The 19,806-nt window shown below is 53.9% G+C and overlaps 1 protein-coding gene and 1 long non-coding RNA gene across 8 annotated transcripts in view; one reads left to right on the top strand and one right to left on the bottom strand.

Annotated features, from left to right (window-relative positions):
* The window catches only part of ELL (elongation factor for RNA polymerase II), an 86,449-nt gene that overhangs the window by 39,570 nt on the left and 27,073 nt on the right, over positions 1–19,806 (top strand). For 5 of the 7 annotated variants that reach the window (XR_013409259.1, XR_013409258.1, XM_077978463.1 and 2 more), the window contains exon 2: positions 10,652–10,699. The exons of 1 other annotated variant lie outside the window; for it this stretch is intronic. Coding sequence is in view for 2 of the 6 variants with exons in the window: in XM_028839956.2 (XP_028695789.2) it covers positions 10,652–10,699 (48 nt within the window). In the remaining 4 variants the exon portion in view is untranslated. Of the gene's footprint in view, positions 1–9,994; positions 10,172–10,651; positions 10,700–19,806 lie in introns of those variants that run through there. One more of the 7 variants, XM_077978462.1, reaches the window with a different exon arrangement.
* Positions 11,900–14,779, bottom strand: LOC144336868 (uncharacterized). The gene is made up of 2 exons (XR_013409275.1): positions 13,809–14,779; positions 11,900–12,418 (listed from the first exon to the last, which is right to left on the bottom strand). It is a non-coding gene; the product is annotated as an uncharacterized LOC144336868 (long non-coding RNA).

The following is a 19,806-nucleotide window of genomic DNA, read 5'->3' as shown; positions in this document are numbered from 1 at the left end:
GTCAGGAGTTTGAGATCAGCCTGGCCAACATGGTGAAAACCTGTCTCTACTAAAAATACAAAAAATTTAGCTGAGTATGGTGGCAGGCACCTGTAGTCCCAGCTACTTGGAAGGCTGAGGCAGGAGAATCGCTTCTAGCCAGGAGGCAGAGGTTGCAGTGAGCTGAGATCACACCACTGCACTTCAGCCTAGGTGACAGAGCGAGACTTCGTCTCAAAAAAAAAAAAAAAGGAAAGACAAGCCATGGAGTAGGAGAAAAATGTAAAATTTATCTGATAAAGCTCTCATATATAAAAATCCCTGAAAACTCAGTAAGAAAATGACCCAGTTTTTAAAAATGGTATAAAGATTTGGACAGCTTCACCACTGAAGCTAGAAGAATGGTACATTAGCCTGTAAAAAGGTGCGCAACATGCTTAATCAACAGGGAAACCCAAACATGAACCTCCATGAGCTGTCACTGCACCACACACCTATCAGAATGACTGACATTTTAAAGAAGCCGACAACACTAAATGTTAATGTGGACGGGAGCAACAGGAACTCTTCATTCATTGCCAGCGGCAGTACAAAATGGAACAGCCACTTTGGGAGCCAGCCTGGCAGTTTCATATTAAATTAAATATATACCTCTCTAACCCAGCAGTCAGGCTCCTGGGTGTTCACCAAGTGAAATGAAAACATGTCCACAGAAAAACCTGTCCGTGAGTATTTATAGCTGCTTGATTCATTAATTCTCCAGACTGGAAACAACCTGTGCCCTTCATCCAGCAAATGGATGCATGGGAAGGTGGCATATTTATACAGCGGGGCAGTGCACAAGATAGATCTCAAAAGCGTCATGCTGAGTAGGTGGTTGACTGAATCATGGCCATAGCAGATTCCAGGAACCTGTGAGTATAACCCTCTGTGGAAAAAGAGACTTTGCAGATGAGATTAAGTTAAGGCTCTTGAGATGGGGAGGTTACCCTGCATTATCTGGGTGGGCACTGTTTGTCATCACAAGTGTCCTGGTAAGAGAGGGACAGATTTGATGCCCACAGAAGAGGACTTGAAGGCCGCATGACTGCAGGGGCAGAGATTAGGGTGATGCAGCCACAAGCCAGGGAGTGCCTGAGCCTGCAGCAGGTGAAGAGGCCAGGAAAGGTCCTCCCCTAGAGCCCTCAAAAGGAGGGAGCCTGCTGACACTTGGATTTCAGACTTCTGACCCGCAATCCATGAGAGAAACCAATTTCGGTTGTTTTAAGCCGCAAGTTTGTGCTCATTGTTGCAAGGACCACAGGAAACTCATCTTGTGTGATTCCATCGATAAGACTTTCTGGAAAGGCAAAACCATAGGGACAGAAAACAGATCCAGGATTGCTGAGGGTGTGGCAGGAAGGGTCAGGCTCCGAGTGGGGACGTGGGGAAACTGGGCAGAAAGGAAGGTGGCCTGCTCAACACGCTCACCTGGGAAAAGCAAGCAAGATGCGTGGAGTGTGTGGAGGCCACAGTTTTGGGCAATCTGCATATTTTTGTCTACAAGGTTTCTGAAAAAACGTTTCCCATAAGCTTTCTGTGCACCTTTGTGAATGTAGATAGAAATATCTGCTGTGGGCTGAGTGCAGTGGCTCGCACCTGTAATCCTGGCACTTTGGGAGGCTGAGTCTGTTGAGTTGCTTGAACCTAGGCATTCAAGTCCAGCCTGGGCAACATGGCAAAACCCTGTCTCTACAGAAAATAGAAAAATTAGCCAAGTGTGGTGGTGTGCACCTGTGGTCCCAGCTACTCAGGAGCTGAGGCGGGAGGATCACCTAAGCCTAGAAGGTCGAGGCCTCAGTAAGCTGTATTCACACCACTGCTCTCCAGCCTGGGTGACAGAGTGAGAGCCTGTCTCCAAAAAGAAAGAAAGAAAGAAAAAAATACTTGCTGTGCCAGCCACTGAATTACACTTGGCTTGTAGCCAGTTGGAGTCCCTTTCTTGCTCTTGCAGTCCCACCCAGCCTGCTGAACACACCACTGTCCTCCCAGGCTGGCAGAGGAGCTGCCATGGGTCCTGCCCGCTGCTCTGCCCTGACCGTGGCCACCTGGCTGCTTCGGCTGGAACCAGTGAGGTCCACAGTGTGTCTGTCCAAGTTCCCTAGCTTGTTCGTGAGCCAGCCAAGCCTGTCCCTGAGCCAGCCAAGCCCATTGGGCAGGTCTTCCTTTGTTTTGTAGTTCATGGAGACAGCCCCACTCAGTCACTGTCTAAACTCTCTGTGGCCTCAGTGTCCTGCTCCAGTTCTGCCAGGAAGTCTCAGGGAGGATTCCTGAATAGTGTTTCCCAATCATGTGTGCTTTACTGGAAAGGGGGGGCCTGTTGTGGGGAGGTCATCGGCCAGGGCTCCTCCCAGGACTTCACCTTCCCTTTGCTGGACCACACGCCGTGGCTTGGCAGGGTGACCCAGCCTGTAAGATCAGGACATGTGTGCTGACGCTGGTGCTTGGGAGAGTCAGCAAGATGGACTTCTGAAGAAGAAACAGATGCCTTCCTTTCTGTCATTTCCTGCGTCGGGGGTGGGGTAGCAGGCTTTGCCCAGTAGACAGTAGGGAGAACGTGCTGCCTGGGGAGAGTGGGCACTTCTGAGTGGGTGCTTCTGGAGGGTGGTGGGAAGGATTGTGTGTCCTTGGGGCAGCCTTGGCACCCGCTGCCTTGGGCCTCATTGTCCCCCAGGCCGGTAGCAGGTATCCTGGGACTTGGCCAGATTGGGCCCCGTCCATCCATCTGTGTGTCTCTTCTCTTCATTGTGCCTTCTCCCTAGTTTTTGTCTTTGTGGAGCGTTTTTTGTTTTTTTGTTTGTTTGTTGTTTGATTTTTACCACCTAGTCTCACTCTGTTGCCCAGGCTGGAGTGCAGTGGTGCCGTCTGGGCTCACTGCAAGTTCTGCCTCCCAGGTTCACGCCATTCTCCTGCCTCAGCCTCCCTAGTAGCTGGCACTACAGGCACCTGCCTCCACGCCTGGCTAATTTTTTGTTTTTTTGGTAGAGACGGGTTTTCACCATGTTAGCCAGGATGGTCTCGATCTCCTGACCTCGTGATTTGCCCGCCTCGGCCTCCCAAAATGCTGGGATTACAGGCATGAGCCACTGTGCTCGGCCAACTGCTAGAGTGTTTTTAAAACAATCCTAGATTTTTTTTTTTGAAATAGAGTCTCACTCTGTTGCCCAGGCTGGAGTGCAGTGGTGTGATCTCGGCTCACTGCAACCTCCGCCTCCCGGGTTCAAGCAATTCTCCTGCTTCAGGCTCCCGAGTAGCTGGGATTATAGGCATATGCCACCATGCCCGGCTAGTTTTTGTATTTTTAGTAGAGACAAGGTTTCACCATGTTGACCAGGCTGGTCTTGAACTCCTGACCTCAAGCAGTCCACCTGCCTCAGCCTCCCAAAATGCTGGGTTTACAGGCGTGAGCCACCGTGCCCGGCCAGCAATCCTAGAGATCTTCTTATTCCCGTAACTTTTCCAGCCATTAGCAATTTATACCCTCCGTCCTTTCCCCCTCATGCCATTTGTATTTGTTGAAGGGAGCAGGTCTTTTTTCCCATAGATTTTTCTGCTTTCTGCTCTGATGGTCGCTTCCCGTGGCAGGGTCAGCCCAAGGCTTCTCGGCCCCTGCACTGCTTGACATTTGGGGCAGGAGGTTCTGGTTCTGTGTTGCCTACAGTGTTCGCTGAGCATCATCCCTGGCCTCCCCCGAGCCAGATGCTGGGGACTGTCTCAGCCCCCAGTGGTGAGGACCAGAAGGCTCCAGAAGTTGCCTCGTGCCCTGGGGAAGATTCACTCACCACACTTCCTGTAAACTGGTCACTCGACCTGGAGGTGGATTTCGTAAGCCACTTCCTGTTGCTTCATCCCTTGAAGTGTTCTTTGCCGGAGAGGAGAGGATCAGGGGATTCTGGCCCTGGAGACGTTCCTCCTCACCCTTTCCCCTGTCTCAGCATTGAGGGCTCTCGCTGCCTCCCACGCCCTGCACCCTCAACCTTTCTCCCGAAGGCATCGCTGTCTTTACGGGAGTGTCCTCATTGAGGGAGAGCTGCCTGCAGGAGTCTCCCAGTCTGTGTTCAGCAGCCCCAGTGAGCACCCAGGCCAAGCGACTGCAGGGCGCGGGCATCACTGCCCTGCTGTGTTGAGGTCTGTTCTCCGAGTCAGGGTATGAAGTCCAGTTGGGTCTGGGGAATGCCAGCCTCAGCACAGCTCAGTGCCTGCCTGCCCAGCCTTGAAGACCCAGCTGACCTGCTGACTTTATCAGGCCAGCTGTGGCAACCCTACCAGGCTCCCCAACTCCCACCTGGGGCCCTGGCCCGAAGTACAGCAGAGGGGGTGACTTTCTCTCACAGGAGCTCCCAGTTCCATACCTCATGCTGGGTAATGAAAGATGGATTTCTGGCCAAGACGGGCGGATCACGAGGTCAGGAGATCGAGACCATCCTGGCTAACACGGTGAAACCCCGTCTCTACTAAAAAATACAAAAAAACTAGCTGGGCGAGGAGGCGGGCGCCTGTAGTCCCAGCTACTCAGGAGGCTGAGGCAGGAGAATGGCGTGAACCCGGGAGGCGGAGCTTGCAGTGAGCTGAGATCCGGGCACTGCACTCCAGCCTGGGCGACAGAGCGAGACTCCGTCTCAAAAAAAAAAAAAAAAAAAAAAAAAAAGAAAGATGGATTTCTGCCACTCGAGGGCCTGAGAGGACTTGTCTACCAGTGTGGGGCCCAAGGAAGGTTGTCACCTCTGACCCTGCAGTGGGGATGATAGGACCCCTCAGAGAGTCTGCAGAGACTGGGCAAGCGGTGGCCTGAGGCATGGCTCTCCCCTGCCAGGTGTTCTTGGGTGTGAGATGGGCAACACCCTGCAGATGTCATGTGCTACTGAGTTACCCTGTTAATTAGTGTGGCCTGAGGCCAACCCCAAAGCTTCTAAGGCAACAGGGAAATCACCTGTGCCACAGGCTGTTCCTGCCCCTCTGTCCTGCTGCACAGATGAGGTAACGGGGTGCTGGGCCCCCTGACAAGGGTTCGGCCATGACACCATGTATGTCGGCTCTGGAGGGAGCATCCAGAAGAGGGTGTGGTGGGCCACACGCTGTCAGGAGTCCCCACTGGGCCAGGCTGGTGAGCACAGAGGGCGACAGCTGGTCCCACCATGAAGGGACCTAGCTGGCTCTGCCTGTCTGCAGCTGACACTCACCTCCCTGGGGCCCTCGATTGGCTTGTCAGGGCACTGCAGCCCAGCTGCTTTCTGTGTTTTTTCTCATCCCCCCACTCCCTGTCCTTGTGTTCGCATCACCATCTGTTTAGCACCCCACTTTCAAAACCCCAGCCTCGCTACTGTTATTTATGCCTTTTTTTTTTCTTTTTGAGACGGAGTCTCGCTCTGCAAGCTCTGCCTCCCAGGTTCACGCCATTCTCCTGCCTCAGCATCCCGAGTAGCTGGGACTACAGGCACCCACCACCACGCCCGGCTAATTTTTTGTATTTTCTGTAGAGATGGGGTTTCACCATGTTAGCAAGGATGGTCTTGATCTCCTGACCTCATGATCTGCCCGCCTTGGCCTCCCAAAGTGCTGGAATTACAGGCGTGAGCCACCACGCCTGGCCGTTATTTATGCCTTGAGTGATCTTTTGCAGAAACATCATGAGAAAAAAAGCCTTTTCCATTCATGCACATTCACTGTGCCCGCGTCATCCTCTGCAAATCCATCTAGGGTCACTCTCCCTCCTTCTGAAGAACTTCTAGAACCTTCCTCACAGTGCAGACCAGCTGCTGACAGAAGATTCTCTCAGCGTTTGTCTGAGCGAATCTTTATTTCCCTTTCTCTTTTCACTGGGCATGGAATTGTGGTCTGGCGGTGTTTCTCCCTCAGCACTTTGAAGATGCCCTTCCAGTCTTGGGGATGGCTCCTGGCATGCAGTGTTAGCACCTCGGCACTTGGGGCGACTATTGTGACTGTGCTGATTTGCTCGTGAGGCGCCACAACCTGGTAGTTTTCCCGCTGGGGGCTGACAAGGCTTCTTGGGTCTGTGGATTTATAGCATTTATTACATTTGGGGATCTCTGGCCACTCTTTTCTCAGATCCCCTGCCCACCCTCAGGACTCCAGTTACTTGTGTGTGGGATCCCCTGCTGTCGTCCGCAGGTCACTGAAGTGGTGTTCGTTTCCTGTAGGCTTCTTTCTCTGGGATTCGTCTAGGTGGCTCCTGTGGCTTTGTCTTCAAGTTCGCTGCCCTTTTCTTCTGTGGTGCCTGCTGTGACTTCCACCTAGTGGCCGTTTCATTCTGATGCTCCATGTTTCAGCTCCAGAAGCCCCTCGTGGCTCTCTCACGATACCCTTACGTCTTCCTCTTCAGCTGTTTTCCTTTAGGTGTGGAGCATTCCGAGTTCACAGTAGCCGTCCCGAAGCCCCTGTCTGTTCAGTGGGTATCTCTGTGCTTCCCACTTCTTTGTGCTGAGTCATTTTCCCCCTGGCTTAGGGGTCTCGTTTTCCCACTGCTTCACATGTCTGTAGGGTTCTGCTTGTAGATGCCGCCTGGCATTCTTATGAGGTGGGTCCCTGCCCGGTGCTCCACACAGGGCTGGCCATGATTTAGACGAGAGTTAGCCTTGGTGCCCATGTCTGTTAATGGCTTGATGCGTCCTATGTGGACTGTCATCCTCATGCGTGTGTGATGTTAGGAGTGAATTGCTCTATTGTTAACAAGGGCCTGGTCTCCTGCTGGAGGGTGGGGATACAGTGTGAGCCCGAGTGGCTAGGAGCCTGGCCATCATGACGGCCAACTTTCGTGGGGACAGGCACTTGAGGTCAGCCCTCCTGGCATCATGGAGAAAGGCTGGCTCTGTGGCCCCTCAACCCTTCTCCTCTGAGGCTTGAAGTCTTGTTCTCCATACCTTTGGGGGATAAGCAACTTGGCAAGAAAGGAGTCTTGCAGGTGACCCGCTTGACAGTCAGCTACCAGAACATGTTTAAATGCCTCACTGGATGGCGTGGCCCACAGGGAGTGTGGAGCCATGGGGTGGGTGGGAGGGCCAGTGTGTTCAAGGCCTGTCACCCTCAGCCTTGCACAGCTGGGGCTGCCCTGGCACAGTTCTTGGGGGATTGTGCACCCTAACTGGTTCCCGTCCCTTGTCACCCTAATGGGCTTCGACATCATCACTGTTTTCTCAGCCCTCATCCCTGGCTCACGGCTGCACATGCAGAGGCCTTGCATGGATAGTAGACAGGGTGTTCGTGTTAGCCCCGGGCTGACCCCTCTGCAGAGGTTTGCACTGTGAGAGACGGGCCCCACCTGCTCTCTGCAGCCGCTGCACTGAGTCCCTGCTCCAGTCCCCTGCTGCTCCCTGCTCCAGAACACCCTTCCCACCTGGCCTTGGTTGTGTGCTCCCTGGGCCTGTGAGGACTGATGCTGTGAGTTTGGGGGCTCCCTGAGTGGGGTGGGCCAGGCCATTCTGCCTTGGTGCTTCCTTTGCTCTGTGTGGTTCTTGTGTCTTATGCCAGTTCCCTTTCACTCATGCATTGAAAATGGTTAACGGACAGGACTCTCCTCTGCCTGTTCCAGAACTCTCCGTGTGTGTGTCAGAGAATGTTGCTCCTGTGCCCCGAGTCAACAAAGACGACCCCTGTGAGCTCGAGGGCAGTTGGGAAGGTGTAGCGAACATCCTATAAAACGTCCCCATCTTGTGCATAGTCAGTGAGTTTTGACCCTCTACCCTTACCCGGCTGTGGCCACTCCCCACTCCCACCTCCAGCCCTGGATACCCACTAGTTGGCTTTCTGTGTCTTTGGTTTTGCCTTTCCTGGGGATTTATAGAAATGGAGTCATACAGCCTGTGGCATGATGTGCTGCCTTCTTTCACTTGGCATGGTTCTCCGTATTCTGTCGTTTGATTCTCTCTCCGCCAGTTGACGGCCATTTGGGTTACTGCCGCTTTTTGGATACTCTAAATAATTCTGCTATAAATGTTCAGGTGTAAGTTTTTGTATGGAAGTGTGTTTTTCTGGGTGTATACCCGGGAGTGGAATTGCTGGGTGTGTTTAACCCTTTGTTTAACCTTTTAGAAAACTGCCAGGCGGCTTCCACAGTGGCTGAGCCTTGTCCATTCCTGCCCATGATGGCAGAGGTTCTGGGTCCTCGCCAACACTTGTTCTTGTCAGCCTCTTTTAGATTAGCTGCTCTGATGGGTACAGTGCTATCTCTGTGGTTATTTTTTTTATGTTTTTTTATTTTTTATTTTTTATTTTTATGGCTGTCAATCTAGGTCACTGTGGTTACAGTTTGCCTTTCCTTGATGAGTAATGGCATCCGGTGTCTTTCACACCTTCATTGGTCCCTGTAGGTCTCTTTTTCATGTCTGTGTTTAACCAAATTCTTTTTCGTTGTTGTTGAGACAGGATCTCACTCTGTTGCCCAGGCTGGAGTACAGTGGTGCAATCTCAGCTCACTGCAAGCTCCACTTCCTGGGTTGAAGTGATTCTCCTGCCTCAGCCTCCCAAGTAGTTGGGGTTACAGGCACCCGCTGCCACGCCCAGCTAATTTTTGTATTTTTAGTAGAGACGGGGTTTCACCATGTTGGCCAGGCTGGTCTCGAACTCCTGATGTCAAGTTATCCGCCCACCTCAGCCTCCCAAAATGCTGGGATTACAGGCTTGAGCCACCGTGCCTGGCCTGTTTAACCAAATTCTAAGCAAAGGTCACTCAGGAGCTGCTTCCCCAAGGTCCCAGCCAGGCCGAGGTCCCCTGTTCTCTGCAGTAGCAGCACAGGCTGGTGGTTGGGTCGTGTTTTAGGGTACAGGGCCAGCCCTTCCTGAGCTGCGCTAGACGAGACCCCCTTGTCGCAGCAGCACAGTGGCCCTTGTGACTGTAGCAGCTGTTTCCTGGTCCTGGAGCAGGACAAGGGAGTGGGCCGTGGATGTGTTGCACCGTGGACAGTGGTGGCTTGCTTGCCCCGTGAATCGTGCTCACTGTGGAGTGGGCCTGTGTGCCTGTTGAGGGGTTGCGTGCTTGAGAAGCATGGGGCAGTTTCTGGGGCATCACAGCCTGGGTGGTGGTAGCGTGCAGGGACACCATCGCTCTGTTCTCCCCTGAACAGCAGAATCCTTGGGGAGTCTTGGCAAAATCCTTGGAGAGCCTTGGCAAAGAAGGGGGCTCCTCGTAGACCAAAGTGAGGCGCTCGGTGCCTCCCACTCTGGGCCCTATGCATGTCATATGTATACAGTTGCATGGTCTAAACTGGCCAAGCAGACCCATGACTCAGAGTCACCGTGGAGCAGGTGCTGAGAGGCCAACCATCTCTCACGTCCCAGGCGGCTTGCCCTGCTCGTAGCAGCTCCTGTCATGCCCAGCTGATGGGCACTGGATGCGGGCAGTTGGAGAGCCCACCCCTTCCAAAGGTCAGGGCCCTGTGCCACCTCAAGCTGGAGTCCTGAAATGGCGCTGAGTGGCTCCAGGGGGCGGACCCTGGGCAGACCCATGGGGTAGGTGTTGTCTCTGATACTGTCCCAGGTGTAGAACTGCTCGGCTTACCCCGGGTCTTCCAACAGGTCTCTCCAGATTCAAGTAGTGCTTTGTCCTCTGGGGAGAGCTATGGGCAGACCAGAGTGGGAAGGAGTGAGACCTGAGCAGTGGAGACGGAGCCCAGAACAGGGTACTATGAGGACAGGAGCAAGGCCTGGGTGGGAGGGCATCTCAGTGAGCTGGACCTGAGTGGGACAGTGGGGCCAGGTGGTGCAGGGGTGGGTGGATTTGGAGACCGAGGATCATGGTGACCAGCCAGGGCTACGCTGTGGGGTAGCATCTGGGACACTGAGATCCATGCTTAGGGCCCCAGGTTGGGAAGAGGGAAGAAGATACAGAGGTGCAGTTCTCCTCTGGATGCCAGTTCTTTCTCAGACACTGCCAGAAGGCTGGTCTCTGAATAGCTGAAGCGTCAGTATTTATTTTGAGCTCTTTTGTATATTTTTTCCTTGGAAATTCCACTGCTCCAAGCTCAGTGACCAGCTGCCCTAAAGCCATGTGGCTGCCCCAAGGCCATGCAGCGGAGCTCTGCAGGCCTTGGGCTCCCACCCCAGGCTCCAAGGTGGCCCCACTGCACCTGCTCTGACAGACAGTGCTCACCCACCTGGTTGTTAAAAGCCAGTGTTTGTGAGACAGGACCTAGCCTGGTTGGTGGTTTCAGGGGATCAGCTGGGGCTGAGAGTGGAGGGGGCTGCTTTTGCCTATATGGGACCTTGGGAGAGTCACGATCCAGGGTCAACCTTGACCTGACCTTGCTTTTTCCTGGCAGGGCTGTGAGCACCTTGAGCCTTGCCCTTCTTTCCCGGTGAATTCACAGGCTGGTGGTGGATTCCAAGGATGGCACACTCCCCACCCCTGCATCCTGGGCCTGCCGCCAGCCTGTTGCCTGTGTCTGGAGGCCCCATTCTTACCTGTCGTGTGGCCCCAGCCCTCTGTCCATCTGAGGAACTCCTACTGATCCTTCCAAAACCCTGCTCCGGTGGCTTTGCCTGTAATTTTCAGAGTGTGTGCATTTCCTTTCCCCTCTCTTGAGAACACCATCTTCACCCTGCTCCTTCTGTACCTGGGGAGGGAGTCTTTGGGTTTCCCAGTGTCTTTACTGACGTTCCCCTCACGCTTTTTTTTTTGTAGGATTCTGTTTCACTGAGGCCGTCTATCCGATTTCAAGGAAGCCAAGGGGTGAGTTTCTGTTTTAATCATTCATATTTGGAATCTTGGGACTGGTATAGTCTCAGTTCTGTCCTTGCTCACTGGGTACAGCAGCAGCTCATGGCAGTGTTTGGGCCCTGTCTGCCTCCACGCAAGGCTGGGTTCTAGACCCCCAGGATAGCCGCTTGGCTGGGGCCACACCAGGACGTGTCTGGTGCCTGTCACAGGCTGCCTGGGTGATGGGCAACTCTCCTCTCCCAGTGGCCCCCTTTGTGCAGTGATGTGCACCTGGCTTCCAGTCTGATAGGGTAGGGGCCCCAGCCCCCAGCCCTGGACCAGTTAGGAACTGCTCACACAGCAGGAGGTGAGCTGTGGGTGAGCGAACATGACCACCTGAGCTCTGCCTCCTGTCATCTGAGCGTGTTATTAGATTCTTACAGGAGTGCGAACCCTATTGTGAACTGTGCATGCCAGGGATCTAGGTTGTGTGCTCCTTATGAGAATCTAATGCCTGATCTGAGGTGGATCAGTTTCAGCCCGAAACCATCCTCCCCTATGGCTCCCCGTCCCCCTTCCACCATCTATAGAAAAATTGTCTTCTGGCCGGGTATGGTGGCTCACGCCTGTAATTCCAGGACTTTGGGAGGCCGAGGCGGGCGGATCACTTGAGAGGTCTGGAGTTTGAGACCAGCCTGACCAACATAGAGAAACCCTGTCTCTACTAAAAATACAAAATTAGCCGGGCGTGGTGGCTCGTGCCTGTGATCTTAGTTACTCAAGAGACTGAGGCAGGAGAATTGCTTGAACCTGGGAGGCGGAGGTTGCAGTGAGCCAAGATCGCGCCATTGCCCTACAGCCTGGGAAACAAGAGCGAAACTCTGTCTCAAAAAAAAAAGAAAAAAGAAAAATTGTCTTCCACGAAACTAGTCCCTGGTGCCAACAAGGTAGGGGACTGCTGCGTTAGGGGACACAAGGACCACGGACATTTGTCTGGATTTTGGTTGGGAGAGAGGTTCATAGAAACTCAGCACCCTCATTTTTTTTGAAATATGTTTCCTTCTAAATGACCATCTTATGGAAAAATCAGGGAATAAGAGAAAGGGTGAGTTGTCTACCTTCCTTGACCCCCCGTCTTAGGACTCTGCATCTCCCCCAGCCCACCCAATATGCCTTAGAATGGTTTGATTTTTCTTCTAGCCTTTATTGCTGGTTCCACCACTACCCACCCCCGAGACAGTCTCGCTCTGTCATCCAGGCTGGAGTGCAGTGGCGTAATCTCGGCTTACTGCAACCTCGGCCTCCCGAGTTCAAGCAATTCTCGTGCCTCAGCCTCCCAAGTAGCTGAGATTATAGGCGCCTGCCACCGTGCCTGGCTAATTTTTGTACTTTTAGTAGAAACAGGGTTTCACCATGTTGGCCAGGCTGGTCTCAAACTCCTGACCTCAGGTGATCCACCTGCTGCAGCCTCCCAAAGTGCTGGGATTATAGGTGAGCCACCATGTCCGGCCTTGTTTTGTTTTTTAAGAGATAAGTCTCTGTTGCTGAGGCTGGAGTGTAGTGGCATGATCATAGCTTACTTTAGCTTTGAGCTCTTGGGCTCAAGGGATCCTCCCACCTCAACCTCCCAAGTAGTTGGGACTACTGGTGTACACCATCATGCTAGACAAATTTTATTTTTATTTTTCTGTAGACGGAGTCTCATGTTGCCCAGGCTGGCCTTGAACTTCTGGGCTCAAATGATCCTCCCACCTTGGCTTCCCAAAGTGCTAGAATTACAGGTGTGAGCCACTGCACCCAACTTTTTTTTTTTTCTTTTAGAGTTACCATGTTGTACCTAAATCAGTTTCTATCTACAGCCCGAGAGCTCTGCACAGCTGGGTGTGGGGATGTGGACATGATGATCCGTGGGCTTCCAGGTGCAGCCCAGGGTTCCGCAGAGACATGGAGCCTCCAGGAGACGCGTGTCTGTGTGTGCTGATAAAAAGATGCATTGCGGCCGGGCACGGTGGCTCAAGCCTGTAATCCCAGCACTTTGGGAGGCCGAGACGGGCGGATCATGAGGTCAGGAGATCGAGACCATCCTGGCTAACACAGTGAAATCCCGTCTCTACTAAAAACACAAAAAACTAGCCGGGCGAGGTGGCGGGTGCCTGTAGTCCCAGCTGCTCGGGAGGCTGAGGCAGGAGAATGGCGTAAACCCGGGAGGCGGAGCTTGCAGTGAGCTGAGATCCAGGCATTGCACTCCAGCCCGGGCTACAGAGCGAGACTCCGTCTCAAAAAAAAAATAAAAAGATGCATTGCAAGCAGTGGGCTCAGACGACTGTGGGCTGGGGAGTCTGTAACCCTCAGGGCTGACTGCAGACACCCAGTAGGAGCTGATGGAGCAGTCCTCAGGCAACCCCAGTAGGAGCTGATGGAGCAGTCCTCAGGCAGTTTCTTCCTCCTCCTGCCAAACCCCGATTTACCTCTTAAGGCCTTGAGCTGATTCAGTGGGGCCACCCAGACCATCAAGGATCATCTCCTTTACTTGCTTACAGTATCTGGGTTGTGGATGGTAACTATGTCCACAGAGTACCTCCAGGGCACCCCTAGGTGGGATGTCGTGGAATAATGAATCCCCAGGGGCTGCAGCCTAGCCAGTTGACACAACCCCACACCTCCATCAGCCCCAGTTGGGTCTGTGGTCACCCTTTGGCCACCTCCTTTTTACCTTCCCCAGGACATTCTCTCAGGGGTCAGAGGTTGGGGGCAGGGGCGGGCTGGCCGGGGCTTGCTGCCAGAGCAGCCCCACAGTGCCCTCTGGTGTCTTACAGCAGTCACTCTGTGCCTTCTGCTGCCACTGAGCACCCATGCCCCTCCACCCCAACCTGGGCAGTGAGGGACCCCTCATCCCCAACCCCCATCTCAGCGAGCCTGTCAGATGATACACTGCAGCCTGGCCATGGCCGAAGCACACAGTGGTGCCCTTGCATGCAGCGTGCCATGTGTCTTGACCTGGAGCCTAAGCACATGTGTAGTGGGGGCTCATGTCACTGAGAGAGACCTGGGGTGGCTACAGGGATAACCACCTTCTAGAGACAGGGTTTTGCCACGTTGGTCAGGTTGGTCTCGAACTCCTGACCTCAGGTGACCCATCCACCTTGGCCTCCCAAAGTGCTGGGATTATAGGTGGAAGCCACCGCGTGTGGCCAGCAGCTTCACTTTAGTGGGCTGTTAGCTTCGGGTCTCTTGGTCCTGGGCCATGCTGCCAGCAGCCTGCCACCAGAGCCTGCACTGGGCTCATTGTTGTCGGAGCACCCCCTGGAGGTGTGTTCCTTCGTGGATCCAGTCAGCCAGCATCACCCAAGCTCCTGCGGTTCACTGTCTGGGTCTTGGGGCTGGAGGGACTACTCTTAGGTTGTCATCAGGTATACGTGCTGATTTGATGTTCAGGGTCCTGTGTAGGATTCAGGGACCCATTCCCCATGGGCCCACTGGACTCGAGCTGGAGACTTTGTGACTTAGGGACCTTGGCCATGCTTTTCCCTCTGTTCATCACCTTCCTTGTCCACCTCGAGGGCATCTGCAGGTTGAACTTGAGGTCAGGAGAACCAGTGTCCTTCCTGCAGCACAGAACAAGCTCAGCCTTTCATGTGCCTCTCCTCTTACGTGGGTGCACCATGGCCAGCATAGGGGCTCCGCCTACGTGCTTCTGGGGTGGAGGTCTGATCTCGCCCAGCCACCTCCCGGCCTGTGCAACAGGTGCCCTCATGATGGCCAGGTGCACCTCTCCCTTCCCCTGCGCAGGGAGGTTCGTCAGAGTCGCTTTATGGCATTTGCTGATTCACCGGGAAAGCCGAGCCTGCTGTGGTGTGTCCTGCCCCCGGGTAGCGTGCTTGGCTCGATGGCATTTCCTTTGTCCACACTTGTGTCTAGAGCCTCTGCCCTTTCCCAGACCCCGAGTGGGGCTGACATGGATCTCAGCTGTCTGGGGATTCCTCCTAGGATTTAACCCTAGACAGGCCAGTAGACTCCAGAGGGGAAAAGAAACCTGCACTTTGTTGACCCCAGCCGTGAACTCCAGCAAAGTCCCAGGTGATTAAAAAAAAAAAAAACAAAAAAAAAAGGCTAGGGGAGCTCGGCATGGTGGCTCACAACTGTGATCCCAGTACTTTGGGAGGCCGAGGTGGGCAGATCATCTGAGGTCACAGGAGTTCAAGACCGGCCTGGATAACATGGTGAAACCCTGTCTCCACTAAAAATACAAAAATTAGGGCCGGGCACGGTGGCTCTAGCCTGTAATCCTAGCACTTTGGGAGGCCGAGGCGGGTGAATCACCTGAGGTTAGGAGTTCAAGACCAACCTGGCCAACATGGTGAACTCCCATCTCTACTAAAAATACAAAAAATTTAGCCAGGCGTGGTGGCGCGCACCTGTAATCCCAGCTACTTGGGAGCCTGAGGCAAGAGAATCGCTTGAACCCGGGAGGAGGCAGAGGTTGCCGTGAGCTTAGATCGTGCCACTGCACACCAGCCTGGGCAACAGAGTGAGACTCCATCTAAAAAAAAAAGAAAAAGGAAAGGAGCAATTGGTGTCCAGGGATGTTCCAGGTGTCAAGACTTCTGTGCGCTGAGGCAGGACCTGTATGGCAGTTTCTAGAAGGAGGTTTGGCAGGGTTTGTCTCTGCCAAGCAGAGACACAGCAGTGTCTTGGCAGCTAGGAATCGATTCCTTAGGAGTAATCAGTGTAATGCGTGCAAAGATTTAGCCACACGGAGTGCATGTTGCTGTGTTGTTTGTGACACAGACAATTTAGAAACAATCTAAAAATACCTAAATTGGGAGCCATCCATGTGCTGAGGCTGAGCAGTCAGGGATCCTAGTTGGGCACAGCACATGGCTCTTCTCCGGCTGGCCATGGTGTGCCTGACTCCTGGAGTGGAAGCAGGTACTTAGAAAGTGCCCTTGGCGGCCGGGCGCGGTGGCTCAAGCCTGTAATCCCAGCACTTTGGGAGGCCGAGACGGGCGAATCACGAGGTCAGGAGATCGAGACCATCCTGGCTAACACAGTGAAACCCCGTCTCTACTAAAAAAAATACAAAAAACTAGCCGGGCGCGGTGGCGGGCGCCTGTAGTCCCAGCTACTCGGGAGGCTGAGGCAGGAGAATGGCGGGAACCCGGGAGGCGGAGCTTGCAGTGAGCTGAGATCCGGCCACTGCACTCCAGCCTGGGCGGCAGAGCGAGACTCCCTCTCAAAAAAAAAAAAAAAAAAAAAAAAAAAAGAAAGTGCCCTTGGCTTGGGTCTGAGGAGGTGAGGCTCCCACTAGGCCAAAGGGGCTGCCTCCCTCCTAGAGGTTGTATTCAGCCACTGGGTCATGACTCTCTTTACAAATAACAACATATTTTATTCTGAGAGTTCTGTGGGAAATTAAAAAAAAAATGTAGAAAACATTTCTGGCCTGAAAACCTCCCAGGCCAGAGAGAACCTGGTCAGTCCGTTATTTGGGCTCCTGTGTGTGTTGTATGGATAGCACGTGGGACCACCTACCTCATGTTCTTATTTCTGTTTTTGTTTTAGAGATCCTCTGTCACTCAGGCTGGAGTGCTGTGGTACAATCACGGCTTACTGCAGCCATGACCTCCCGGGCTCAAGCCTCCTGAGTAGCTGGGTTTACAGGCGTGAGCCACCACGCCTGGTTAAATTTTTTTATTTTTTGTAGAGACAGGGTCTCACTGTGTTGCCCAGGCTGGTCTTGAACTTCTGGGCCCAAGTGGTCTGCCTACCTTGGCCTTCCAAAATGTTGGGATTCCGGGCATGAACCCCTGCGCCCCCCATCCTTATCTTTTTATTTTTAACTGCCCAGAATAGCGAGCATTTTTCCTCGTTTTTTTCAACCATTTTTGCTCTGCACCCCCTATCCCAACTTAATATATTTCTTCAGAACCCTCCACCTCCCCACCTGTACTGTAAAAGAGGCTGTGCAGATTTTAGGGGGTCGGGTAGCGGGGTGCAGCAGGCCCCAGTTTGGGATGGATTTCAAAGGGAAGAGATGAATGGACTCTAGCAGGGACTTGAGCGGTGGTGGAAGCAGCGCCCTCTGGTGGCCATGGTCAGGTCAGCGGGAAAGGCAGCAGGCCTTAGGGACCTACGGAAGCACCCGGGGTGAGCCTGTGTGTGGCCTGGGCTCTGTGTCTGTGAGCATGGACAAATGCTTAGGTTTATGGCAACTCCTCCCCAACCCCCATAACCTGGAACCAGGGCTGATTTCATACGTACCCAGACCTGCTGTGCGTGGGCCATCTGAGGGCCCCGTGGCAGCCCACTGGTACACGGGTCACTGGGCCCATGAGCAGCCCCCAAGGAGCAACCAAGACCCCGTTCAGAAGGCCAAGCAGGGGCTGCGTTTCAAACCTTGTCCCAGAACCCGGGCAAGCTCTTGGCTAGTGCAGAGAAAGTGCCCGCATTCCTGGGCTGCTCCCATCCCGCTGGCTTCCCCACTGTTCCGGGCTGGTGACCATTAACCCGCAGCAAAACAGCCCGTTAATTGGAGGGCTCCATGGTGCTGCGTGTGCCACGGGAGGCAGGGCTGTGAGAACACTCTCCCCATCTCCTCACCCCCACATCCTGAAGGACGTCAACCACCGTGCCCTCTATATGTCTTCCCCTTGTCACCAGCGGCACAACACTCTCCCAAGCATCAGCTTTGAGGCCTGTGTCACCCCCCTTCATGCATCCCCTACACCCTGCCACAGCTGCACACCTGGCCCTGGGTTCTGCACCTGACCCCGGCTTCTAGGATGGAGTTTGGGCGGCAGACGTCTACGCCTGTGTGGAAAAGAGCCAAGCAGGGTGAAGGGCCACTGTGAAGCCCCTGCCCACGGAGAAGCAAGGTCTCTGGGCAGGCCCAGGAGGGGCACTGTCAGTGCTGACTGGGTGTGCAGCTGCCCCCGGCCACAGTCGGTGCCCAGACCCTCCTGTGGTGGCAAAGGGGGTGGGCTTTGCTGTGTCAGACTCCTCACCTCTCCAGTTGGCTATGGCCTGGTCTCATTGCCAGCTCTGCTGAATGGCATCTCCCCTGAAGCCAGGGTGACAGGATGAATCCTGCCAGCCTGGGTGGAGCTGGGGTTTTCTTGGGAAAGGACTGCACGTGAGGCTGCCCAGCCCTCAGTCACTGTGGGGCAGGAGCCACTGGCGACTTGGGCCTCAGGCCAGGACCACAGGGGCAGTGGGGGTTAAAGAGACGACAGAGGAGGGCGGGAGAGCCACCCAGGCCGGGCTTAGGTTCCCACAGCCACTCCTTTTGGTTTTCCTGGACGTGTAGTCCCCGACTTCCCTGGCTGGCTCATTCTGGGTCACCGCGTCACCTGTGCACCTGGCCACCACAGAGCCTCTCGGAAACCTGAGCTTCCCTCATCCCAGCAGCGTGTTTCCAGTTACTTGTATGAATGAGAATAAAAGTCATATCTGGGAAGGGAAGTGCAGGCAGGGCAGGGTGGCACCTGTGTGTGTTGGGTGAAAAAACCCCTCAGTGGCATCGGAGCAGGACAGGTCTAGATGGCCAGGGTCACCCACATGGCTCTGGCAGAGGCTTCAGGGTGTGTGTGGTTGTGTTTGTGTGTGTGGCGGGGGGGTTGTGTTTAGTGTAGGGGGTTCGTGGTTGTGTGGGTTGTGGTTGTGTGCAGGTTGTGTTTATGTGGCTGGGGGTTGTGTGTGGTTGTGTGTGCGTTGTGTTTGTGTGGTTGTGTGAGGGGTTTGTGTGTAGAGGGGTGTATGTGGGGGCGTTGTGCTTGGGGGATTGTGTTTGTGTGCAGAGGGGTTGTGTGTGGGGGAGGTTGTGTGTGTGGCGCTGTGTGGGGGGTATTGTATGTATGATTGTGTGGTTGGGGGGATTGTGTGTGTGGTTGTGTGTGGGGGAATTGTGTAGTTGTGGGGGTGTGTAGGGAGACTGGAGTGGTTGTGTTTGTGTGGTGTGTGGGGGAATTGTGTGGTTGGGATTGTGTGTAGGGAGATTGTGTGTGGAGGGGTTGGTTGTATTTGTGTGTGGTTGTGTGTGGGGGATTGTGTGGTTGTGGGGGTTGTATGTAGGGAGATTGTGTGTGGAGGGATTGTGTTTGTGGTTGTGTGGTGTGTGGGAATTGTGTGGTTGGGGTTGTGTGGAGGGGTTGTGTTTGTGTGTGTGGTTGTGTGTGTGGGGGATTATGTGGTTGTGGGGGTTGTATGTAGGGAGATTGTGTGTGGAGGGGTTGTATTTGTGTGTGTGTGTTGTGTGGGGGAATTGTGTGGTTGGGGTTGTGTGTAGAGAGATTGTGGAGGCGTTGTGGTTGTGTGTGGTTGTGTGGGGGGGATTGTGGTGTTGGAGTTGTGTGTAGAGAGATTGTGAAGGGGTTGTGTTTGTGTGTGGTTTGTGTGGGGGATTGTGGTGTTGGGGTTGTATGTAGGGAGATTGTATGTGGAGGGGTTGTGTTTGTGTGTGTGTGTGGTTGTGTGTGGGTGATTGTGTGGTTGTGGGGGTTGTGTTTAGAGAGATTGTGTGTGGAGGGGTTGTGTTCGTGTGTGTGTGGTTGTGTGTGGGGGATTATGTGGTTGTGGGGGTTGTATGTAGGGAGATTGTGTGTGGAGGGATTGTGTTTGTGTGTGTGTGGTGTGTGGGGGAATTGTGTGGTTGGGTTGTGTGTAGGGAGCTTGTGGAGGGGTTGTGTGTGGTTGTGTGTGGGGGATTGTGTGGTTGTGCGGCTTGTGTGTAGGGAGATTGTGGAGGGGTTGTATTTGTGTGTGTGTGGTTGTGTGTGGGTGATTGTGTGGTTGTGGGGGTTGTGTTTAGGGAGATTGTGTGTGGAGGGGTTGTGTTTGTGTGTGTGTGGTTGTGTGTGGGGGATTATGTGGTTGTAGGGGTTGTATATAGGGAGATTGTGTGTGGAGGGGTTGTGTTTGTGTGTGTGTGGTGTGTGGGGGAATTGTGTGGTTGGGGTTGTGTGTAGAGAGCTTGTGGAGGGGTTGTGTGTGTGGTTGTGTGTGGGGGATTGTGTGGTTGTGCGGCTTGTGTGTAGGGAGATTGTGGAGGGGTTGTGTTTGTGTGTGTGTGGTTGTGTGTGGGTGATTGTGTGGTTGTGGGGGTTGTGTTTAGGGAGATTGTGTGTGGAGGGGTTGTGTTTGTGTGT

The sequence above is a fragment of the Macaca mulatta genome, chromosome 19, assembly GCF_049350105.2.
Source record: "Macaca mulatta isolate MMU2019108-1 chromosome 19, T2T-MMU8v2.0, whole genome shotgun sequence".
Classification (NCBI taxonomy): domain Eukaryota; kingdom Metazoa; phylum Chordata; class Mammalia; order Primates; family Cercopithecidae; genus Macaca; species Macaca mulatta.
The sequence above is the reverse complement of the archived record's forward strand: the minus strand, read 5'-3'. Positions and strand labels throughout refer to the sequence as shown.